Raw genomic sequence first — 26,253 nt, forward strand, 5'->3', positions numbered from 1 at the left:
CTTTCTACAGTGTTGGAGTCCATTTATGAGATCAGCTTAATGTTCCTGTCAACTGATCAAAACAGCTTTATCGGCCGTTCTCCCTACAGTCTCCGTCGCCACTCCCTGCTTTGTTCTAAAGCACACGGTTGCTTCAGATGATGCTGGCGAAGCAAGACGATGAGGTCACTCATGAGCCAGCGAACTGATCAATTGTAGGAAGAATCCCTGGTAAACAGGCAGACAAGTGGGTGAAGTCGGTGCATGTAGAAACGTGTATGTGTGTGTGTGTCAGAGTGCATATTTACCTGGTGGAGGACGACAGAGGGTCAGCTGGACTTCAGGTGGAGAAGTTTTGAAAAGCTTTAGCACCTTCTGCAGGATAAATAGTTGATAACAAACAAAAATGCATGCAGATATTTTTGAGATTTTAATCATCGTATATACTGCATATAAACCAAGTTCAGTAGCATTCATACATATAAAATCCATCGTATCGTAAGGCTATATCTGATTTGAATGGAAGAAAATCAAAGCCCACTAACAAAATTAGCAAACACAGATGATTAAGCTTAAATGGACGGTTCACACCAAATTAACAAATCTTCCCTCTTGCCTGCAGTGCTGTTTATCCTACAGATTGTTTTGGTGTGAGCTGTCCACTTTTGTAGATATCAGCTGTAAAAATGTCAGCCCGCTCTTGAATATAACAGAACTAAATTGTACTTGCCTTGTGCTGCTCAAAGCACCAAAAAAGTACATTTGAAAAACTCAGCAGTGATGTCTCTTTCCAGTAATCATGACCCAGTTACTCAAAAAGATTCTCAAGTAAATCTCAATGAACATCTACCACAAAATCTACAGCCCCAAGGATGAATTTGCATTTGCACTGCCTACTTTAATTTAGCATCTCCACATACTGGATAGGACAGCTCCTTGAGCGACTGGCCATTGATGGCCAGCAGGACATCTCCCTCCTGGATTCTGCCGCTCTGCTGAGCAGGCTGACCCGGGAAAAGCTGCTTTATCCGGACGAGGCTCCCAAAATCTCGGGTGGGCGGGTCCAGCTCACACATCAAGAAGCTGAAGCCCAGCCCACTCTCATTCTTGATCAGAGTCACTTCCTTGGTGTTGTCTTTGAGGTCAAGGATAGGGCCAGTAATGGGATAATGATAAGGTGAAGCATTGGAAGGGCAAAGGAGAAGAAGAAGGAAGATAGAAGAGTGTGTAGTAAATGCCTTCATTCAATAACGTCTCTGTTAATTCATGTTGCTTAAATGCTTACGAATATGTTACACCAACTCCTAAAAGTTCACTTATTCACCTATTCCTTTTTCCTTTTTTTCCTCTCTGGAAGGATTATGTGATAGGCCAGTCTGAATCTGTATTGTTTGCTCTTCAGTCAAGTCAGAGTGATGTCTCCTGTTTTCCCCACTACACCTTTTTGTGTAACAGTTTTTGTAAAGATAGTGGTCCAAAATCCCTCCTGACTAACTACATGAAACATCTCATTGATGTGCTTGCCATTAAGCATTTTGTATTAATTTTGTATTAATGTATTAATTTCTAAACCTGAGCTGAGGTGTCGTACCATCAGTAACAAAGCTGTACTCGTTGGGCCGATCAGATATCGTGTTTAAAGTAGTGCTCACAGATGAGGAGCTGTTGAGTCTTAGCTGGCTGGTAGATGAACTCAGGCTCGGATTGGATACAGTGCTGCTGGTGTCAGCAATAAGAGAGACCCTGGGTAGGTTGACCAACTCCCTCTCCACAACCAAGGACACTACCTATGATAGAAGAAGACAGGACAAGATTGGGATTTGGTTAAAAAAAAAGGGGGGGAGAAGGAGATATGAGAGTAACAAAAGGAAAAATGTAAATGGATGGCCACGGTGGAACAGAATTCAGTTTGATATGAAGCAAAAAGATGAGACCGAAAACTGACAGGATAAATCCATTTGCAGCTGGACTGAAATGGAATTCATGTTGGATTTCTACTAATGTGGCTCAGTCTGGACGCTGTGCTCGCTCATATCTCATCTTTAAGTGTCTTTGGAGACACAATGACCACAGGACGTAGAACTCAAATCCAGAATCATGGAAGTGAACTAAATCCATCTTTATACTGTCAGGGTATTATAGTTGGCACCATGGACAGCAGCAATAGACAGAGTGCAGCACCGGCACTTTAGTGAGAGATTATTTTAGACCTTACTTTAGATCGCTTGAGATCCAATAAAGATACAAACTGTATCTAATATGAAGGCAAATGATTTTCAGGAGTTTTTCTGAGTCTGAGCACACAAATCTGATTCTATAATTTTGGATAGTTCATCATGCAGTAGTTGTTTCTCACATTGACATCCACAAATCCACATCATTAGTATGGCTAAATCATAAGTCACCATCAAATGCAGACACTGGTAATCCTTGGTCCCTTGTAGTCGCATTTCATGAATTTACCTCCCCAGTTTTACTCAAGCACTCCACAGCCTGCTGGTAGGTGAAGCCCTGGAAGTTAGTGCCGTCGATCTCCAACAGTCTGTCACCTGAAAATGAAAGAGTTAAGAAACAGTTAACTCTTACTATAACACTTCTTCCTTTTACAATTACAAATGTGTGATATTGTAGTTTTGACTCCTTTGTGCCTCCATGTTATTTGCTTTTGGGTTGTTGGTTTTTTTAAATTTATTTGATTAAACCATTAGGTTTTAGCATTGCTTGATTTAACACAGAGTGTAAGAGATGAGAGATGAGATAGCCTTTATTTGTCAGTTGCAGTTGCTCACAACCGAGATGACAGACCTTGCCGACCGTACATACAATACACAAACATCACATTGGGGAGACAGGTCAGGCTAGGTAGCAAGGGGGAAAAAACATCGAAATGTGTAACACAAAAGGATAATCCAGGAATGCACAGATATCAACACACCATAACACAATAAAACACAGACAAGCAACATAGGAGAGTATTCCAGTGTGTACAGCTGATCTGGGAGCGCTGTAATCTTCGATTGCGCCTCCAGCTGATCCGTTGTCCACATCGGATGGGAGGTAAGCAGGAGGCGTTGGATTCGGGGGAGGGAGGGTGATAGTGAGGGCGTGTCAGTATCAGTGTACATGTTTCGTGTGTGTGCATGTGTGTATCCCGTGTTCAGCTGAGAGAAAGTGTCACCACGCCCGGTTAAGCGAAAGTCAACAGTCTCCAGTGGACCCAGGTGGCCTTGAAGGAGGGACAAAGAGTTCTGACAACAATCCTGTTATCATGGGAAGAATTTGTTGTTCCAGTCGGCTTCAACCTTGGCAGGACTTCAGCTGGCGCCAGGGGGGCCGCATGAGTGAAGCTGATGAATGTTTGGGTTTAGTGCGAACAACTGCATCCAATTTTTACAGTTGGTCTAATGTCCATCACTGGTCACCAATTATCTCAATTCCCGTTGTTCTTCTCCAAGATCTTATCCATATTGCGTTCAAAACACAGTCTGAGTACTCAAAGCCCTGCTATCGTCTATCATGTCTGCCAGCCTCATAGGATTTTGAACAGCTGTAGCCGCTTCTTGTTCTTCGATAAGCCAGCTCCAATCAGCTCGAACTCTGTTATCGTGGTTCCAAATTGGTAGATGTCGTTCATTGTCCTCCGTCGAGAGTGTCGCCAGACACACGACGCAACCGACCATCGAGTATCCGGCAGCAAACGTCTCCGCAGGACAATCGGGCTCTCCCAAGCCTAGCAGGGTGTCAATTCCATTACAGGAGCAGTTGATCAAATCCATAATTCTTTAGGTTTTAGAGAACAAGACTGGGAAACTTTTTGAGGGTTAGAGTTAGACGAGACTAGACAAACACATAGAAGCAGCAGCAGGGAAGATAAGAGAGGGAGAGGGAGAAAGATGTGTCCACCTCTTCCGAGAGCCAAAGAACAAAAGAGTGTAATACCTATATGCAAACGTCCATCTCTCTCAGCAGCCCCTCCTGGAACAAGGCTCTTGATGTAGATTCCTCCATTAGGAAGGTTAGTGTTGATGCCACCCTAAACCATCATTAACAGAAGACCTTAGTTTAACTTGATGACAACATAGATATATTGATAATTATACTGTGATATACTGATAATAAAGTTGCTTAAAAAGTTTATTTTGAATAAAATAGGAGAGCAACCTCTGTGATAGATTCTCAGCATATTCCAGTCAATCTGGGTCAGTCTCTTTGCAATGGAGAACTCAACTCAGCTGACTGTCAACTGGTTGTATCCTAGTTATTTTCCTAAATCGTCCATTCTGCGTGTTTTTATTGAAGAACATTTATTAAAGGAGCTTTAACTACAAAGTACTTTACAGTGTCGTATTGCTTACTTTTCCAGTGCAGATCAGGTCAAGAAAGGTAACTCTCTCTAATCCTGTCAGACCATAGATGTTAATAAGATTGGCTGCAGTCTACTGCTGGAGATGAGCTGCTGTACTAATTGTCCTCCATGACTGTCAAGCCTAATGTTTTTAATCGAATTATTCTTCTTAACACGTTAGTTAGATGCGTACAGGCTATTGAACGCTAATACCAAAAAAGCTATTTTCAAAATCTCACTTTGTAGTCCACATCTTAAAAATGGTCAATACCCTGCCCAATCTGTTCATTCTATATTCATTCATGTCACAAACTTACAGATATGCTAATGCCCAGATTTCCTGATATCTTCCTGAGCTCCATGCTGATCTCTTCCGGCTTCACGCAGTTCATAGATGATGACAGAGAACAGCTATCCTGAACATAACACAGACATTAACAACACAAAGTTCAAGCTTCATCCTTACCTCACCTGAAGTATGCTTAAAGAAGGTTGTTAAAGAGATATTTAGCAATTAATTGTGCAGAATTATCACAGTTTAAATCCCTAAACTGCTTGGATGTTACCTGTGTACTGAGAACTCGAACTTCAGGGGGGAAGTGTAGTTTCTTGCTGGTCTTTGGCGTCATCATGACTGACACAATCTCATCGAGGCTATCATCTCTCGATCGTCCATCTTTCATTAGTGTTGTCTGGGATATATATTTTCTCAACCCAGGAGAACGACAATTATTACTGCTGGGACTGATGGGAACTGTGGATAATGGCAGCGACACTGTAAGAAAGAGAAACAGTATTCAAAGAATCGTAAATGAAAATGTACAGGATAATTTTGCAACAGCAAAGATGGTGGTAGTGCAAAAACTTTTTAAACCCTACTATAAGTGAAAAAAGAAGGGTTTAAAAAAAGTAGGGTTTTTTAAATTTATCTAAGCTAGCTAGTTGCTAGAGAGCATATGGGAGAAGGACGCAACCCATAACAACAATGCTCAGTGGCTATTGGACCAAAGAGCAGACCATGTCAACCTTCCTGAAAAGGGTCCAGTGACCATCACAGTGGCATATATCCAAGAAATGGTCCCAGTGTGAAGAATTACATCACTAGGCCCTGATATAATTCATGCCTACTGGCTGAAAAAGGCTGACTGCACTCCGTGAGCATCTGGCAGCACAAATGAACCAGCTGCTTGTAGATGAGAGACACCCGGAATGGCTAAGTTGAGGCCGGACAGTCCTGATCTCCAAGGACCTCCAGAAGACAACAGACCCATCCAACTAGCAGCCAATAATCGGCCTCATTACCACATAGAAGCTCCTGTCAGGCATCTTAGCAGCTATGATGAACAGGCACATGGTTCAATAAATGAGCGGGACACAGAAAGGAATTGGCAGGAATACCAGAGGGGCAAAACATCAGCTACTGGTAGACCAAGCAGTCGCTCAAGACTGTAAGACCACCGCCTGGATTGACTACAAGAAAGCCTATGAGTCAATACCCCACACATGGATGCTGCAATGCCTAACTATACAAGATCAACAGGACCATGAGAGCCTTCATCAGGAACTAAATGGCAGCACTAATAATGGCGCACGATCTGATATCGTCGTGTTGGTGTTGTTCCCAGATTAACATAGTAAATGTTGTTCCAGGATCAGCATTGCAAGTGACCAGTCAGAATGTTGTGATGTCATACTTTTGTGACTTCGGGAAAAACCGCCGTAAAACAAAAAACTGTACTTAAGCTGCGAGAAACCACCTCTGTCCGCCGATCAACGGACCCTGACCCTAACCCTTTAATAAACGCTAAGCAGAATTGACGCCCAGCTGGAAACACCTCACGCAAGTCGAGCTGCCCGAGATTCACAGAATTTACAGAAAATGTAAAATTTTTGTGATTTATATCATTATCGGGACAATAGATATCGTATATCAGGATATGAGATTTTGGTCATATCGCACAGCCCTACAGCACAGGAACAAAATCTCGGCACAAGATCCATAGAGGCTGAGATCTACCACACCAGGCAAGACCCCAGGTGTGGGCTGTGTAATGCCCCACATGCCCTAAAGACAATCCAGCACATATCAGCAGGGTGCAAGATGCAGGTAGGGCATACATGGAACGCCATACCAAGTGACTGGCATAGTACACATAACATGTGTGCCATGTGTGACCTGGAAGTCCCGAGGTCAAAATGGGTAGTCAAGAATGACCGAGCTAAGATCCTGTGAGACTTCCAGGTACAGACAGACAAACCGGTGATGGCTAACCAACCTGCCATGCTAGTGGTGGACAAGCAGAGGAAGATGGCTGTCGTGGTAAATGTAGCTATACTGAGCGATAGCAAAATCAGGAAGAAGGCTGAGAGAAGAGCTCGAGAAGAAGTCGGGAGTGAACAGTGATCCCAGTGGTAATCGGAGCCCCCTGTATTGAGTGCTTCTGTAGTCTCTTTTTGATAGCTAGGTCTATACAAGCTAGCACATGAACTGAAACCTGACTAGTAACAAAATAAGTCTGTTGGGTACTTGCTAGTCTTGCAATCTGTCATCAAATCTTGAAACTCTTGGACAGAGCAACAGTGGGCAGTTTCCCATTATAAATACTTATTTTTTAAACAAAGTTAAACAGAATCTGCTTGAAAAAATATTGCTGGTTTTAAATAAGAACATGTAATAAAATTATTCATTTACATTGATCTGAATCTTAAAATCTTAAAGTATACAAGCCATTTACGTAATCCTGTTTTATGTTTCTTTTTTTTAGGACTTTAAATGTAAGGCAAAGCAGAAAGAATGAAATGCTAACACATATTAACACTCTCAGCATTAAGTCAAAATGGAGACTGCGGTTTCAAGCTTTTTATAGTGACAATGGAGGCTGGAAGGTGGAATCAACAAAAAGCTGAAATGTTGCTAGCAGGCTAAAAGGTAGAAAAAAATAAAAACCAGCTGAATCCTCAATATTACACATAAAAGTGGTCAAAGGTCACAAGTACTCAAGTATTATTACACACATACAGTAACCACACACACACATACATCCATACACACATGCACACAAAGCACCTTTCGGCTGTGAGATAATAAGCTGCACCTCCTCTGGGCTGTTTTGCATGACCTCTGCTGCCTCGCTGAAGGTAACACCTTCCAGGCTGATGTGGTTCAGAGAGATCAGACGGCCACCTGTAGGCAAAGGTCATGGTGAAATTAAATGGTGCTAGTGTCCAGTGACAGTACATGTACAGACTACATGTGACCTCAAACACCCCATAGACACCTCAAGTGCCATCTTTGTCCTCCTTTCTTCTTACATGCTACATATTCTCTGCATCATTTTTCTTAGAATAAAAGACGATGCTGGATGAAACAGTCAGCATAATATATTGGAATCCGTTTTCCTTCTTTCTAAGTGTTTTATGTGGTGTTACTTAACTTTAAGTAAAATATCCACATGAGTCCATACCAGCTCTGATGCGTCCATCTTTATCAGCAGGTCCACCAGGCACAATAGAGGCTACAAAGATGCCCAAATCATAACGCCCTACTGTGTCCTCGCCAACTATTACTATACCTGTAAAAACATAAACCAGATGAACAGAGAGTTTGTTGGGTTGAACATATTCCAGAGGAACCATCTGTCATGGTCCTGCGACCATGACTCAGTGACTTTATGTTTATGTTCTTTATTGTTATTACTTTCATTATTATTCATGGCTGTTTTGGGATGGTTTGTGTTTGGGATTTTAGACACTGGGTTCTGGGTTTGTGCTCCCTCTGTTGGTCCCTGGTGTTAGTGTTCCCCTGTCTCGTCAGGTTAATCAGGTCCAGCTGTTTCCCCCACCTGTGTGTGATTTCCCAGTGTCTCTTCGTGTACTTATAGTGTGTGATTTCCTCTGCTCCTCGTCGCGTCGTCTGTGTTCATACCTGGTGTAATCCCCTGCGTGCTCTCCCTGCTGTTCTCCCTTCATGCTCAGGTTTGCTATTTCTTTGTGTAGTTTCTCCCAGTTAGTTCATCCTTAGTTCTGTTTTACCATCCCCACTTTATATTGGATATTATCAATAAATCACCCTCACACCTGAATAAGTGCTGCGTTTTGAGTCCTCCTTCCGCTCTCCACACGGCCGCTGCCCCGGACCGTGACACCATCACACATATTTATACAGAATAGTACTAATATGTAGCAGAAATGGCACAGTGATTGTATCTAACATGTATTAGTTATGTCCAGCTGGTTTTGAAAACAGCATTTTATATATACAAAGTGAGTTTAGCTTACCTAGGCCAAGCTTTGGGTCTTTCTTTAAGGAAACACATATAACTTCTCTCTCAGATGGTGTCCCCAGTTTAGTTGGAGTTTCTACAAAAAAATATAGTTTAACAGTGGAGTTAACATGTGGGAAAAGCAGCTGTGTTTCAATGACTTGATGATGGAGCATTGAATCACAAGGCAACCAACCAGAATTAAACATTTTTAAGATGCTGCTCTATCATAAGAGTACTTGGTGTAAACCACCTGTCATATGTCGGTTAAAGTGGCTGAAAGTGTATTTGGTTATATAGTGTACCTTGGGCTGCTGGCGAACCACAAGGGGCTTCAGATCCACTCCTCTGAGAGCACGATGGTGAGAGCATAACACTGCTGCTGCGCTGACTGCTAGAGCAAACATTAAATAAGAAACACAAAGCACAAAAAAATTACCCGTGGTAACTTCATGAAAGCTTTAATATCTTTCCTCTTCTATTCACCTGTCTAGTACACTTTTATAAAAATAATAATCTAGATAAGGATTACATAACTGCAGGAGAATCACTGACATTCTCACGAAAGTATGGGCCATAAAAGCCAATTGCTCCTCTGTCGTTGCTACAGTTATGAGATAAAAAGCTGATGACCCAAAACATTACGACCACCACTAGTTGGTAGTCACGTTGCACTACCAGCGCAGCTCTCACAAACCAAAGCATGGGTTTCTGAAGCAGTTCTGTAGCATTAGGCATCAACACGACAGCAGCAGATCCTTTAAGTCCTGTAAGGCGTGACTTGGATCAGCATTCTTCCAGCACATCCCCCAGCATGCTCTCTCCAGTTGGACGTTTGTCCCTGCCTTAGGTGTCGCTGCCTGTAAGTACTCACCACAAGCCTTGCTGTTTCAGAGATGATCCAACCCAGGTGGCTGGCAGCAACCAGTTGGTTCTTGTCAAAGTTACTCAGCTCTTAACACCTGCCCATTTCTGCTGCATCCAACACATTTCCTACAAGAACCAACTGTTCACTTATCATCTAATATATCCGTATATATTAGATGCTACAACACGATCAGTGTTCCTTAAGTGGTCATAATGATTTGGTTCATCTGTAAATTGAATGTTCAGTGCGGGAAACAGCGTTATGCTTGTAAAAACCGCTGGAAAACAAAGTACCTTTGCTCGTTGAGGCGCTGCTGTTTTATGCGGGCCTCGATCTTGGCTGTGACATCATCATACAGCTTGGTCATGGACTCATTCTGAGGCGTGGTCAGACCGCTGTCATCCTGAGGGGTCTCAGAACATGAGAAAGACTTAAGCTGGCTGCTCTGAGCACGGCACACTGCTGCGTACTGCACAATATTGTCCTCTGGAGAACAAAGAGGCAGAAGTCATCTTTAGTATTTGGACAGCAGAGTAGACTTTATGGTTGTGTTTTTGTTAGTTTCTTGGTGTATTTCTTCACTGAGACAGAGTAACACTGAAATAACTAACCTGACACCAGGCTGTGGCTTAGCTGACGGGAGTTCATCTCATTGTTAAACTTGTGTTGCGCTGAACAAAGGTTACAAAGGTATTTGGCTATCTTCGACCTCTCCGTGATGAACGTGTGCTTCTTCTTGCTGCCCCGGCACTCTACTACAAATTTATGCTTCTGCGGAAAAATGAAGGAAAATTTTCTAGACCATGAAAGGAAACCGTGTGTCACTCCCATAGACTGTATAAAACATGGAGGAAGGTTCCAAGTCTCATTCCTAATCAGCAGAAGGCAACTACTCTGGCTGCAAAGAGATGTCTGGTTGTGTGGAAGTCTATGGGCAAATGGCCCTAAGCTCCTTTGATTCATGCTCTCAGTAAATATTTTCCCGCTAGGTTTACGGTCTTAATAACTAGTTTGAAGTATTATGAAAGTACTTTTTGAATTCCATTACTATCCAGAAGGATAACTCAACAGGTTGAGCTTAAGGTCCGGCCAACTTTGTGATGGACAAGCAGCTACCATGAAAGAGTATGGTTTCAAAGACCTAATACGGTGATAGCCAGAACTTATTGAGACTTAAGAATAGCTTAGCAAACAACAGCTCCATCCTTTACACAGAGTTTATGGTCACTACCAACCAATGGCGAAACCATTACTTCACTCACATAAGACGAGATGGTTGCTGTGTCCCTCCAATAGAAAGTCTGAGCAGTGGATCTGCTGCCATCTTTCACCTCATAGACAATAACACCTTTGGCACAAACCCCAAGAATAATCTCTCCGTCTGAAGGCTTTTTCTCTCGTGTCACACGGTGGAACGAAACGCCGTACTCAGGCAATTGTTGACACACCTAAGAAAACACAAAGCGGTAACCACCATTTCTGTGAGACTAACAGTGGTCACAGCTATGAAGATACAGTAAAACACACTGCATCATTATTTAAATATTGTCACAATAAAGACAGGTTTGATACCTTGAGAAATTCAAGTTCTGATTCGTCGGTGAGCATTTGAGCATTGTTGGTGTGAAGTCGCAACAGCTCCCCCTGAATGTAAGGCAAGGCACATTTCTCCAACACGCTCTTGGAGACATACTCATCAGGGCGGTAGTAGCCCCTACCATATACCTGCAAAGAACACCAGATAACAGACTTATGTTAATGCTATTCAAATAATTTCTGAACAGAATTAAAGGATAATGACATCATCAGGATCATAAGCTAAACAATAATAATCAAAATATTCACCCCAAACTAAGGGTATGATGGATAAGCAGGATCTATAGAAGCACTCTACCTGGATTCCAGCTTGATCCAATCTATATATGAGTTACTAACTAACTATAGTGACGGCATATAACTACATTCTAACTATAGTTTAGCTTCAGGTACAGAACCTCAGGCATGGAGTCTCCATACTCCGTCTGCATGGCCAGACCTCCTAGGTACAGAGCAGTCTCCTCATGACAGGACAGCCTGTCCTCCAAAAGATCTCTCCTAAGCTGGAGGTAATACTGGTGTCGGGTCTGTTTGTGCCTGATGGAGAAGATCACACACACTCAAAGGTTTCTCCCTCAAACTAGGGCTGTTGGCAATAATCAAACAGGGGGAAAAACAACATACAAAAGAAGAGAAATGTCGTTGATGAAGAATTTGACCCTGAAGAAAAGGACAAAGGTGGCAGTAGGCACTTTTTTCCAGCTATCTGGAGCAACTTTAGAAATCTTGGTGTCGTTGTCCACAAAGAAAAACTCATTATCTGACCAGAGAAGAGAGAAAAGAAAGAAACTTTAGTGACTTGATAACGTATCAGTTACAGCATACCAGCACCACACAAAAACGTTTACCATCAATGTAAGCAAGGCCGAAGTAGAAATGCTCCACAAGGTTGAAGTGAGCCACAATCATGTCAAAGACGTCTCCTCCTCTGGATTTCACCTCGCACCTGACATGGATGCTCTGGCCATTCGGCATTACAACACTCAGCTCTCTTTGAGTGGTAGGAGATTTCCCTTTCTTTGACTGCAAAAATAGAAGTTTGAGAATATCAGATTTTTATCTGTCTAATTAATCTAAGAGGATTGACGGGTCAATTTTGGTTGTAGATGAACAAAATAGATTATGAAAGATATAATTTTTTAGATGAATAGACAAAATATTCACTTTGCAAAATATTACTCTTCAGAATTCTATAATGGATATTTTGAAACTAAACTGATTAATATTCCATTCAACCAGAGACCAATGCAACTGAGGAAAGCACATCAAAACTGTACTTGAGTAAACACATTTAGCAGTATTCTAGTATTGTGTGTCCTTGAAAGAAAATCTCCTAAAATATCAGGACTGTACTCACCACAATGGATCCAGGAAGTTCCAAGACAACCAGCGGCTCATCCAGCACTCTAATAAACTCAAGACCCAAGTCCTGCAACACAGGAAAATGGAGAGGAAAATATAGTGTCCTTAAGTAAGAATACTCATTACATAGAATGGCACTTTTCAGAAACATATACATATTACTGGATCATAAGTATTAATCCATTGTTGCTTGTATATCTCTTTAATGTTCTACGTGTTCATCATTCTTATTATTTGTATTTGGTTTTGTGGTTTATCTATAATAATGTAATTCAGCTGTAAAATAATAAGTACACTTTAAGGTAAAGGGTACAAAGCATGACATTTGTAATGAAAACGTAAAAGCAGAAAGTGGCACAACAAATACAAAATACAAGTATAAATACAAATGTATTAAATTTAAACTTTATTAAAGTAGCTGGGACATGGGGGAACTATGGTACCTTGTAGATACGCCACTGGAGGGTTGTGAAACTGACAATTTTACTGTGTGATTGTGGTACACACAGGAAGTGGTGTCCTACTCAATTTGTTAAGGGAAAAAAGTCTGGATGGTGGCATATGTTGCTCCAAATCCTTATCCCTGTAACCCTTGTTCCTTCTCTAACCTATGCTAACAGAATATCCCATATTATTTTAATTTTTTTACTTTTGAAGACTGTTTTCTTGAGTCTTGGCAATCAGTGAACAAAAGAAACAAACATTATAGCTAAAACTGAAAAATGTTCTCATTGTTGAGAATTTTGCCTACTTTGTCTTTCACAGACTGGTGAACCCTTCACTGTCAGCTTTGAAAGGACCTTGTTTATCTTGGGTGCTTCTTTAAGGTCAGTTATGTTTCTGATTCTGATCAATCTAACAATCAAAACCTGTTTAAGTCTGAAATCCATTTAAAAAGACCATATTTCTCAATGTGTTGTAGTAATAACTAAATATATAGATGATTCACAAATTACATACATTATCACAATTATTTTGGGAAACATTATACTATACTATAATATAATGTCACAAATGCACTCACCTTTACTTTCTTATCATTCAGACTCATTGAGGAGTCAAACTGTGTGAGGGATCTTGAGTTGGCATTTCGATTACCATCCATATAAGGACTACCGGGGCTGCGGTTCAGCTGCTGCCAGCTGCCGTACCTCTCTATTTGCCGGCCTCCCAAGGGAATCCTGGGGAAAATTAGATTTCCATTCTCAGTCTGATGGCAGGTGAGATCCGTCACTCATGAGATGATAGCTTGTGCACACAGGAGTAACATTTTGATGGAACTAGCTTTGTTAAACACTCCTTTGGGATTTGACAACTCTGTATGGTTTCTATGTCTTTTTTAGTTATTTTACCACACCTTATTTAAGCAAATACATTTCACTGAACATGCCCACCCGTGACGCAAACAAAATAGGATTTAAAATGTGGCAGAATGCTGTTATAAGATGTGTAAAACACATTTCATACCCTGTGGCATTAGCTGAATAAGATACCCCCGAGAATGTTCCGGACATCTTCTTCTTCAGCGACCATGTCGAGTTACTAAAAGAGCTCCCTGAAAAATAAACATGTATGTCACATAAAAGCTGAATATTATTTTTAAAATATGCTTCTTAGCTTTCTTGCAGGATAAAGACTGATACCACTCATGTCTAACATGTAGTTAGCTTAGCATATTAGCTTAGCCTGGAAGCAGGGACAAGCTCTGTCCACGGATGATGAGACTTCTGTGGCTCATTAATGAACACATTTTATATCAAAATCTATACTTTATCTATACTTTAAAAAAATATCAACTTTTGTTGGTTTTAAAGAATAATGTAGTTAGATTTACTGAACAAATTAGGTTTTCTTCAGTTGAGTCCTTTGTGTTGTTTCAGTGAAAAACTGCACCCGCGATCCTCACAAGGACCAGCAGAAGAGAATGGATGCATGGATGGAGGTTATGTAAAGGTTAGACTGTGTTTTACTCAAGAAACTTGTGACCCACCTGTGCAGGCTTGCTCTTATTTATTTTTATCTCTTTATACTATTTTAATTTGGTGTATACTTACTTCTGTACTGTAAAGCACTTTGTGAATTCTGCTCTTAAAAAGCACTATATAAATAAACCTTACTTACTCTAAAATGCTAAACTGATTTACTGAAAAGCCATTGAGTTAACCAGCCACAGTATTCTGCTGAAATAACACAAATGACTCAAGTAAATTTATACTGTTGCTTGGGAGTTACTTAACACAGTTATGTGTCTCTAGGACAGTAGGAAAGGGGATTTCCTTCAGGGGGCCCCGAAGGAACAACATAACTTTCTCTCTTTTGTTTAATTTAATATTTAGCATAAGTTAACTCAGCAAGCAGAGCAGTGCACACAGTCAGGAGTCAAAATTGGGACGCTGGCACTTGACAGCTAGCAAGCTGAAAGAACGTAGAATGACACAAATCAGTGAGAAATGACAAAACTCTTAGGCTGTGTCCCAATTCAGGGTCTGCACGAGTACTATAAGTACAAGAAGTGCGGAAGTGAGAGGCTTGTGAAATGGGACGGTCTACCCTTCGTCGCGCTGTTCAGGTTGCCTAGCAACCATGATACTAACCGCAAGAAATGTTTCATACAGCTTTGTGTGACAGAAATGAAGGAGAAAAAATGTTTTGTTGGTCATTCATTTTTGTCATGACATCACTTTGATTAGTTGAGTATCTGAGGCTGAGACCACGTGACTGTAAAACATGATTGTTGGGCTTCATTCCTGTACTGAACAGTCATTTCAAGATTAGTTAGTAAATAACAATTAGCTAATGTTGGTCATGAGACTAAAATCATCTCACTGTGGTAATGTAAATATAATATGGACAATATTATATGTATTGTCCGATTATTATGATATATATATTTGTAGAGGCTTTAAAACCAAGTTAACACTGAAAGTCACTAATGTTACATAACTTTGCCGACATGTGGCCAACAGCAATGTTTTAATGTTATTAAACATTTGCACATAAATAAGTGACATCCTATTCAGTACTTACTTTTAACAGTTCACTCTTCGGCCGCTCCCTCCTGCAATATTTTGCGGCAAAATTATCCACACCCACCGCCACGCTATGAATTGTGGGATATATGGGACCACGAAGCGTGAACCGGACCATGCTTGATATTTGGGGAAATCAACGGCGCATTTGGAGTATGCATTTGAAGTACACTTCGAATTGGGACAGCCGTCGCGTGGCGGTGACGTAATCGCACTTAAAATGCGTACTTCAAGCGTGCAGACCCTGAATTGGGACACAGCCTTCGTGTACCACGGAAAATGTTAGAGAAAAGTGGGACAGACCATAAAGCATGACTCATCTGAAGAGTACCTGTCCTATCAGTGCCACTAGAGGAGTATTGGTTCAGCACCAATCAGCACTATAGTTAGGACTGACATCAATCTCATGCTATTGTAAAGCATTGTTAGGTAGTGTACTTTGACCAGACCTTTGACAATCAACATTAAACTCTTTTTTTCCTCTTCAGACAAAGTGATAACTGATGAAAGACCTGCTTTCCCCCTATTAGGTGGACCTCAACTAGATCTACACTTTCACTAATGAGCACTAATGAACTATACCTGCTGATTGCAGCAGCTTTACATTTAATATACAGACATGAAAGTGCTATTGTTTTTCTAATGCTTTAAGCTAATAAGACTTTTCAGAAACATTACATTTGACAATTAGAAGCACTTTCTTACTGTGTAATCTGTCCCGGACCACTTGACTGCGGTCTGTTAGCTGGGATCCATTATCAGCCATAGAGACGTGATCAGCCTGTTAAGAAATCATTGTCAAACTCAAGGAAACAGAGTTATCACAAAAATCAAAACCAGACATGATCTCAGCTAACCGGCGGAGCTTCAACCTAAACACTTAACCACTACTCACCGAGTTTCTGTAAACATCCTCCACCAGCTGCCTAATAAGACGCTCTGCAGGAGGAAGCATTGAAGCCTTGTGGTGTAGCTCACAGGTTTCCAGCACCGTTAGCAGGTCCGTCCTTCTCAACATCATGTCCTCGCACATGCTCAGTAGCAAACCTTCCAGCTCAGCACTTATTTGGACTGGCTGTGGAGAAAAATACAGAAGAAAAGCAAAATGAATGGCACGCAAGTGCTAAGAATAAAGAAGAATGAGATTACGGGAAGATATAAGAGGAGGAGTACCTGGTTGTGAGGTAGGTGATAGTCAACACACCAATAAAGAGTCATCCCCAGTGAGTATACAACCATCTGAAGAGTAGATACACACCAAATACGTGACTACTAAATAAGTTAACCTGAGATTTCATTGTTATCTACAATTTAGAGATTTTTTTTTTTTAATCCTACGAGGTATCATGCATGATTTCCAATTATGGTTTTTCTTTTGGTCAGTGCAAGATTTTCCAAATTTAGTCAGCTGCATATTTAGCAAATTGGCCACAGCTGTGCTTGTGGAACATCTGTTTTTTGGAACAAGCACGCACTGCAATATAAAAGACCTCAAAGCAACAACAACACACCTTTTCGACTGCAGTCCTCGAGGAGGCGGTGTGACCCTGCTGGACTTCAGGGGCTGTGAAGGAGGCCATGTCTTCATTTCGAGCACAGCTTTTGAAGGCCAGACTCCCGTTGGCTGAGAGCAGCACTGAGCCTGGGCTCAGCACGCTGCTCATGTTGCCTGAACCTAAACGGAGAGCACACCACAAGCTTGTCACCAGCTCGAGAGATTTGATAAAAAGAGATTTCTTTGAATAAGATCATGCTTTCAGCCACAGTGTGTTTGTTATTGAACATTACTTTTGGACTAGAGAAAGAATATCAGAGATACTAAATGTAACTTTCAGATCTGAAAAGGGGGTCAACGAGAAGGTGACTTCTTTGGGCTCATGGGGAAAGGGCCCTCAGTTTAAAACATCAATAAACTTTCATGTATGGAAGCATTTACAGTCTTGGTTGCTAGTTTCAGGTCCTAATAATTACAACATGATTTTCATTTTGTACATTATGAGCTCCCTTAGCATCAAAAGAAAGAAAAAGTAGGATGCATACAGCTGCCTTACCTCCTAACTGACAAATAGTTAGTCTATGACTATGAGTTGTCCCCTGGTTACTTTGTAATCATCTACATCGACCGTTTCACATCGAAAACACCATGGCAAACGTGAAAGGTTTCAAAATGGGACCTCATACACTAATGAGTACAGTGGCTATATCCATCTTTATTGTACAGTCTATGTTTTAAATCAAGCCCTGTCCTTAAACAGTTGTGAATTTGGGAAGGTGATGAAGGAAAGTTACCTTTTTTGGAGATTTCGAGTAAGGCATCAGTGGTGGCAAGAAGCAGACACCAGACCTCATCCTCATCCAGCGGTGAGCCCCGGGCCTCCAAAACCTCTGCCAGGGTCACAAACGTACCCATACTTCTGGGATACTCAAGCAAAAGAGACAAACCCAAAGCACCCCATTACCAAATTTTTATTTTATTGCAAGAGAATAAGGCTCTTTGTTTCCTTATGTTACAACGTAAAAGTTCAGATGTTCATCTACACTACATTTTGTGAAATAGACTCATTTTAGATGAAATACTCAATCAAATGCCATAGAAGCTTTCTGAAAGTTGATTTTTCCTTTTTTGTGTCATTAGAATTATATTTAAATGAAAGCTCTTGTGACAAGTGCTTAGCGTATTTTCTTAACAAATCATACTGATATGCACATCTGAAGATTAAATGAAAGATAAGGAAACAGAAAACGTTAGATGTTGTAAGTGTATTTTTGAATCAGTTTCTTTATCAGTGCTAACTAAGAGCCTGCTGAGCTAAGCGTGGTGATCAGCACATTTAAAGCACTTATGTGCGTAGGTTAAAGGATTTCTGAAGTGCTAAATTACCTTGAGAAGCTTCCAGTAAGTGAAAACATCCGGTGTACTGAGCAGGAACATGAAACACGGCTTATTGCTCATCACTATTATCAATTTCCAATCCTATAAATTTAATATATGTATTTTAAACAATACATACTTAATACAGTTCAGGAAGATATGCAGGATGGGTCACAACTGAACACATTAAAATGCAATAATCCTTGATTTTTACCTGCTTATATTTACTTTAACATTGGCTTTAACCAAACTAGCTTACTCCATTGGGGTGGCTGTGGCTGAGGAGGTAGAGCACTAATCAGAGAGTTGTGGGTTTGCATGCCAAATATTCTCGGGCAAGATACTAACCTCAAGTTGCTTTCAGATGCATCAATCAAACCTATACTTTCAAAGTAGTTTTACCCAACACTGAAAATGCCTTCAATGAAAAGCCCTCTTGTTTAAAGATGTTTTATTGGCATGCAGACACATTCGTTGACACAAATAAGGCAAAGTACATCAGTTGATTTAAAAATCACAGCTCCAAATAAAAACTCCTGCAGAGAAAGTAAGTCACTGCATTGCTGACATAAATGACAAAAGTCACAGTCTTTCTCTTCACACAGAGCACATGATGAATGACTTCAGTTGCTCTGTGTCACTTACACACAAACAGATAAAAATGAAGGCGGCTCAGTAAAATACTCCTGTTTTTCTTATTAATAAGCTGTATCTCACTCACTGTGTGTGGGATTGAAATGGGTGTTTTCTGCCTTCCTCAACCGCTCCCTGTTCTGCAAACTTACCAGCACTGTTCTAGAATAAAAAGTGAGTAGCTATAGCAGCTGACACAAAGGATAAAGTACAAAACATGCTGACTTTTGGTGACAAACTGTGTGACTGTACGCAAACACACACTTTTACACTTTGTCGGATGAGCGCTGCTCAGGCTATAAACGATAAAATCTGCATTCCACGCATTATGGAGCCTACCTTATTTCATCCAGTATCTGGAGAGATTCTTCTTAAGTTCCTTTCTCTGAACCTAATCCTTCCTCCTCTTATTCATCCCTTGCTGCCGTTCCACCCACCTCTCCCTCATCCCGGCGCTCCCGTCTGGCAGCTCGTGACACCCCAGTCATCTCCTCATCACAAGAAAAAGAACCCATAGCACAAATTTCCCCTGTGCTCGCATCTAATGACGTGGCCCTCTGCGTTTTCCCTTATTTTCTACTATTTTTAGACCGGGGAAACTAAGAACATAATTGGATTTGCAGGGCAAGCTAACAACAGATGGGGCAGCAAAGCACCAATCCATTGTAGGCAGCACTGTGTTAATCTGATGCTTCAACTACTAGTGACACATTAGGTTAAAGCAGGAATAAACACAGTGTGTTCATGCAGCTACTGACAGCTTCATGTGACTTCTCTAAAAGTGATTTTCTGAAACTTGGATTTATGCATCTGTGGACAGGCAAGCATTATGTTTCATTTGGGCCCAGGTTCTTTTGTTTAAAGTATGCTGACAATCTACATCATTAGTAGTCAGCTTTGCGTTTAAAAACTTGCAAAATAACAACTCGGTTGTAAATCATGTAGGTTACAACCTCGGATACCTCAGTACTATAAAGTCCTGTAATTAGACAGGCTCAAAAGTTAAATATTCCTTGAGAAAATTGTGCCATTTTGGGGAGGCAGTTTTATATATTTTTTTGTCTGCTTAATTACTTCTTTTATTACCCTAACATATGAAAGAGCACTTCGTAGAGACGTCTGCATTTCCCCCATTCTCTGCCAGAGTAAGCTTTTTTTTTCTATATAGACAACAGGATGAAGTGTGGAGACAAGGTACTGACAGGACAAGGAATGGAAATTGATTTAATAAACTTACTATAATAAAAAATGGATAAACAGCTAAATAAAAGAAGGTAATTGATGTGTAAAGCTGTGTATAATTATATATTAGAAAATGTGGGGCTGGAATGATAAATATTGCAGTTCATAAGCTATGAAATAGCGATGAAATATTGAAGTCCACTGTGTGATTTCTTATTTCGAGGTGTTGATCTGACAATTGGGCATCACTGATTAGCGCTGCTGCAGTGAGCAGGTCAGTGAAAATGGCAAAGAAAGATGGAGATAGTGAGCTGTTGTGTGAATCTTTGTGGTGTGAGCCCGTCTGTGTACCATTCTCTTACTCAATGGGAGACTGCCTCTCCAACACCAAATCTGTGTAGGGTGCTGAATAAAATGTCATATGTATTTTACTTATACATAATTTAATTATATGTATGGGATATATGTTGATTTTGAGGCCTTGATAAGTCAAAATGTTACAAAGTATGATGCTATGGACCAACTTTGGACCAGGTTTTTATCTAGAAAAGTAAAGCAAAGGCTACACCTCATAAAAGTAGTCTATAAATACCTTTAAATTGTCATTCAGGACAAAATTATTTTCATTTGGCGCTTTAACATGTATAAGTTTAACTGGAATAGTTATTTTTTATGTGAACCTGTCTTACATTTGCTTGATAGCTAGGTGTAGAAAACAGCTATAAAACTGATAATACTTTGTTAGCGCTATTTTAAATGTTACTCGTCACTTTTGTATAACGTTTTCAGTAGAAGATGAGTAGTTGTACCTTTCAGGTTTTTAAATAACCCTTTAGCAAGTAGTTAACATCCACCCATTCCCATTGAACGCGACATCATTCCAAAACGTTGCAAAACCGTCGCTTCCGCTTTGCAGACGTAGCCGCCGGGAACGCGCAGGCGGTTTTGAACGCCCCCTGGTTCTCATTGTGCAGCCGAGGAAACATCGGAAGGTTTCGACGACGTTGGTATGAAATGGCAGAAACTGCCTGGGTCGCGGAAGCACTGAGACTAGGTTGCGTAGAAGCTACACATGTATCTTGCGGTGTTCCCAGCCTGCTAGTGTGACGAAACGGGAGTGTAACCGGAGGGAAGAAAGGGATTAAAGCGCTGTTTTCCTCCTAAACACCGTCCAGCTTGTGTCTCCGGCAGCAGGCAGCGAGTGGCGACTGCGGGGTCGACACTGTTGGAATTAACCAGAGAGGGGTGAGCTCGACATATGGATTTTTTTTCTCCCACTGAGACATGTTTGACGTGTTATTGTCAACTGCTGGGAGGGGAACGGACAAATGTGGGTCACACACGTTACTCTAAATAGGTGTCACCATAACGTATAGGGTGACCAGCACCACAACGTATAGGGTGACCAGCACCACAGCAGGCAGGACAGGTCTGGCCTAAATGGTACAAGGCAACCAGAGTGAGCGGCTACACTGGGAAGTATACCTATCCATGTCATTAGCACAGCTTACACCGCCAAGCGTGAACCGGGTGGTGTCACAGAGGTATAAAAGTATCAGGCTCAGACTGCAGTCTTTGTGCTTGTGTGTGTTTTTAATGTGATGATTTAACCTGCAGATTGACAAATGTACTCCTTTTTTTGCCAGTTGCATCAGTGTGAGAGCATTTCTTAGCTCCTGTCTTTATTATAAACAGGGATGAGATCAGAGGATTGTGTGTTTCTTATCTAACACACGAGATTATTAGCTGTATTAAGAATTTTATTATATGGCCAAAGTTGGGTTAGGCAGAAATCACCCCAGGTTGCAGCTTGTGCACTCAATATGTGCATCTTGGTTACACTGAAGTGCTTCTGTCGTCATATTTGGGCGATGCAGCTCTCACAGTGCACTGCACATTGCTAGCGGGGCTTTTGGGAACAACCTGCCAAGAGGACAGGGATGGTCAGGCCAAAAGATCCAAGAAATCTGATTCCTGCACCAAAAGCAAAAGGTAGCCTGCAGAGCCAGGATTATGAATCCACATCGAGCCCACTCTGACATCTTGATACTGAAATGTCCGAGGGATTATAAGCCTCTTAACTTTTTTACCATGGTTTCAGCTGATTTGTGTTGTCTTTTTGTGACAACTGTTTGTATCTAGACACCCATCAGCAGGCCATTTTATTAGTAGACACAAGTGTGTAGCATCATTTTTTTTGGAGAGTGGAGTCATTGTTTGACATAAAACCAGTCATCACGGTAGCGATGCAGTGCTCGTCCTGCTTTAATTCTTCTGCTGGGACCAGCCCTAACACAAATACAACAATTAACCCAGCACGTCACAGTTCAAACAGTCACAGCTGAGAGCAGAGACGGTTGTGCCTCTCTGCACTTTTAGATTATGGACACAAAAGGTTGGTCCATATTGCTTTGTTTTTGCCTCCAGAGGCCCTAATATCATATACATTAACCTAAATAAATTAAGCTTCTTAAAAGAAGGGCCCAGAATTTCTGAGCAGGAAACGGAAACAATCATTTTTTTGTATATTATGAATTGTGACACGTCCTCTTCGTTATCTGCAACATTTTACACACTGCTCCGGTCGTCTTTGTTGTTTTCAGACGTCGTCTGTGATTTGACATCGCTGCCACAGTGTTTGCTACTACAGTATTAAATAGTAATGTTAGACTGTTATCAGTTATGTTTACATACTTGGGTTGTGGACGTGCAGTCTCATATAATGCATTTATTTACTGTAAACAGCATGCTGATAAGACACTTAAGCGGAGCCAGTTTAAAAATGCTAAACTAGCCGACAGGGTGGGGGGAAAATCCAGTCTGTCAGCAGCTTATCCAGCTGCCTGGTTCGGTACCTGTAGATTGTCACCATTCTAAAATTTTCATCATCATCCATGAGCTGAACTTCTTATATGTTGGCGACAACAATGATGATGCTACCTGCAGGTCCTAATTGAAATAGGCTTTCAAGCTGTCAAACAGTGCACTCTTCAGTTTGTAGGAATATTTTGTGTTTGACCAGGCGTTTCCTCAGATTAGATGTATTGCCTTGTATTGAATTTTGAGCTACAAATAATGCAGAAAGCACTATTTTGAAAATGGAATCACACCTGAGACTGCTTTCTGCTTTCCACTGCCTCCTTTTCGGCGCATGTTGTTCTTCTAAACGTCGCGGAGGTGGCATCGGATGCTTTGGGTCCCTTTGTTGTTCTAACCCATTTTTTTTTAAAATTTATTTATTTTAAAGTCAAGCCTTATGTTGTCTCACACATTAAAAGAATAATTCCCAGTGTCATCCTCAGAGTGAAGATTACAGCTCATTAACTCTGGTATCAGATTATTATTTGATACTGGCAGATACCTAAAGCCAAGGTATTGGTATCCTATCAGCACTGGAAAAAGCTGAATGAGCAGATCCCCAGACTGGAGCCTAGGGGATGGGTCTATTTACTGGTATTATAGCATGTGCCCCTCTGCTTTATAGATTGGTTAAGCTTTTCTTGTGGTGTGTTTCCTGTCTGCTACCATGAGGCATGTGATACTCACACAAATTAACTGCCTGGGGTTTTTTTTGTTGTTGTTTTTCTTTTTTTAAAATTTAGGTTTTTCTTATTCAGAGTATTGTCAATTACTTGATCAGCAGTTTGTCAGACAGCTTGAAATCTAGGCCAAGATTACAGGAAGTTTAACAATAAACCCCCCGTGGTTTGTGTCTGCAGATGGCCATGAGAGAAGTGTCATTCAGGGCCTTCATTGGTACCAGAATTTGGCACTGAATAAGGCCTTGTGAGCTCTTATCAGCAGCAGCTACTTTGGCTGAGTGCGAGCGCTTTGAAGATAAAAAGCGATACTGCTGGTGGAATCGACTGTGGTCACCCAGATAACTTGGAACTGTTTGATATTTGCAAGAATTTCGCGTTTATGGTTTTTCTTTTCTGGGTGAAACGGAACAAAGGTAGACAAGATGGGAAAAGAAGGATCAGCTCCCAGCAGTGACAGCGTGATGGACAGCTGTGTGGGAGAATATCTGGACAGGAGCGGCAGTTCAGAAGCCATATCTGCTACTTTTTGACACAGTTATCTGTTTAGTTCTGTCTGGCTGTCAGAGACCTTATTTGCCCACCACCAGTGTGTCAGTGGATGGCAGTAGCTGTGCCACATGTGCTTAATTTGAATTCTGATACAGCTGCAACTTTCATGTGCCACATGTGTTTATAAAAGCGGGTTGATGGGTTTAAAAATACTGTAGTGCTGTAGTATTGTCATTTATTTTCAGATTAGCATGTACAAACGAATCCTAATTGATAACTGAGCCAGTTGTCAAAAAACCTGCGCCACTGCTATGGCAATTTTTCTTTAAGAGATGTCTTAAACCTTAGTTCTACTGAGCTGCTTCAGTATGTTTTCACATGTGTAAAAACATTTATCATTAAGAGCAGGATAATAACATACATTAGCTAATTAAATGGTTGGAGCTGGTGTCTTAAGAAAACATCCCTGATGCTTGGGCCTGGCAGAGCGTTCAAAAGCCAGCCTGGCTGTGGTGAGAGCAGCTTACACTCGGAGTCCTGCTTGGTTTTCATCTGGAAAACTGCAGAATCTTACCTGTACAGACTAAATAATTAATAAGCTAGTTTAACAGCTTCTTGCACAGTTAAATATTTCCTGATTCATGTTGAGACAGAAATGATTGCTTCTTTTTTTTCCCCCATTCAGTTATATGTAGATCTTGGCCCGTCTTACCTTTGTGGTCGTCTAGGTTTGTGCTGTTGTGATTATAATTTCTTATTCAAGTGGTTCAAACCTACCTGTGTAGGTTGACTTGATTTGCAGCTCCACAATTCCTTTACATAGATTATTTTATTTTCATGCAGGCTTCCACACATGCACGATTCGCTGCTTTCTAACAACTGAGGTTGATGGGGCTGATAGCTTGATACACTCCATCAGATTGCTGAGTTCCATCTTAAAAGGAAGCTGGGGATTTACCTGTCTCACAGGGATCCTGAAAACCTTTGCACTGCTCTTCCTTCACATAGGAGAAATGATCATGTACCATTTGTTTAGACATACTCTTTGCAGCGCTGGGATAGAGCTACACATACTAAGTAAAACAGAGCTTGAATACGCCCTCTCCCTCCTGTGTGGCCTATATTTGATATGCTAAATGACTTTTTCTGAAAAGCGTGTCCAGGAGTGTTTTGCATGGTATTTCTGGTCTGTGCGCAGAAGGATACCTCTGGCAAATAAAGCTGACATTTTTGCTTTGTGGTGGATGCGGCTAAATGTTGTACATGAAAGAAGCTGAGCTCATTTGGATTGAACGGGGAACTGAATATGAAAGCGACGTGGAGGCCTCAGAGTATTCGCTGTCAAAGTTACGCTAGACATAATTGTTCTAGTAAATTCTTGCATAGTTGCTATAGTAGTCTAATTAAATGATTGAAAACTGAATCCTTAAAACCATTGCTGTTTCATACTTAACTTCATTTAAGAGCTGCTTTGAAGAAACATACTGATGACAATTTCTTTTCCTTTGATTCAACAAAAGCTGGTCAGCTGGCAGTTTTACTGTCGCCTTGGTAGTCGGCAGCATGCAAAGTGAGAAAAATTAAATATCTTCATAGGTCCATCTAGCTGAACTGGATAATTTAAATTATTAAAACAAACTAGTGGGGCTTTACACAGTGAGACCTGACCTGAGCATTATGATGATGATGATGATGAGGTAGCCTTTATTTGTCAGTTGCAGTTGCTCACAACCGAGATGACAGACCTTGCCAACCGTACATACAATACACAAACATCACATTGGGGAGACAGGTCAGGCCAGGTAGCAAGGGGGAAAAAAAACATCGAAATGTGTTACACAAAAGGATAATACAGGAATGCACAGATATCAACACTAGGGATGGGTATTGATAAGATTTTCATGATTCCGATTCCATTTTTGATTCTGTTTAACGATTCGATTCTTTAACGATTCTCTTATCGATTCTTTTAAAAAAAAAAAAAAAAAAAGGAGAACACTAAGGTCGATTAGCTTAGAACTTTTGTTTTATATCTTCTCTTTGAACAAGATAGAAATTTATGAGTAACATGGCCTTACAAACCCAACAGTGACA

The 26,253-nt window shown here is 40.9% G+C and overlaps 2 protein-coding genes across 12 annotated transcripts in view; one reads left to right on the plus strand and one right to left on the minus strand.

The window, feature by feature from the left end:
• frmpd2 (FERM and PDZ domain containing 2) lies at positions 1–19,547 on the minus strand. Of its 9 annotated transcripts, none has more exons than XM_024803583.2 (29): positions 19,286–19,547; positions 18,323–19,108; positions 17,731–17,863; positions 16,953–17,116; positions 16,615–16,680; positions 16,337–16,516; positions 16,147–16,222; positions 13,880–13,967; positions 13,437–13,593; positions 12,408–12,479; positions 11,899–12,073; positions 11,675–11,810; positions 11,449–11,587; positions 11,027–11,179; positions 10,717–10,902; positions 10,066–10,225; positions 9,748–9,940; positions 8,892–8,980; positions 8,603–8,683; positions 7,789–7,896; positions 7,392–7,508; positions 4,891–5,099; positions 4,642–4,740; positions 3,919–4,012; positions 2,443–2,528; positions 1,571–1,766; positions 900–1,114; positions 288–354; positions 1–207 (listed from the first exon to the last, which is right to left on the minus strand). In XM_024803583.2, exons 2-29 carry the CDS (start codon positions 18,392–18,394, stop codon positions 170–172), a joined length of 3,549 nt encoding a protein of 1,182 aa, XP_024659351.2. In that variant the 5' UTR covers positions 18,395–19,108; positions 19,286–19,547; the 3' UTR covers positions 1–169. The 9 variants fall into 9 exon arrangements, 8 of the variants coding, with proteins under 8 accessions (XP_024659351.2, XP_024659352.2, XP_024659355.2 ...); XM_024803584.2 differs by having other exon boundaries at positions 17,731–17,855; positions 18,323–18,359; positions 19,286–19,546; XM_024803587.2 differs by lacking the exon at positions 18,323–19,108 and having other exon boundaries at positions 19,286–19,545.
• A 1,526-nt stretch (positions 19,548–21,073) lies between these two features.
• mapk8b (mitogen-activated protein kinase 8b) overlaps positions 21,074–26,253 on the plus strand; it is a 34,680-nt gene continuing 29,500 nt past the window's right edge. The window contains exon 1 of one of the 3 annotated variants that reach the window (XM_023153367.3): positions 21,074–21,373. The gene's annotated coding sequence lies outside the window, so the exon portion shown is untranslated. The remainder of the gene's footprint in view (positions 21,374–26,253) is intronic. The other 2 variants (XM_014409732.4, XM_014409733.3) reach the window with 2 other exon arrangements.

This window comes from Maylandia zebra, linkage group LG8, assembly GCF_041146795.1.
Source record: "Maylandia zebra isolate NMK-2024a linkage group LG8, Mzebra_GT3a, whole genome shotgun sequence".
In the NCBI taxonomy this organism is placed as follows: Eukaryota; Metazoa; Chordata; class Actinopteri; order Cichliformes; family Cichlidae; genus Maylandia; species Maylandia zebra.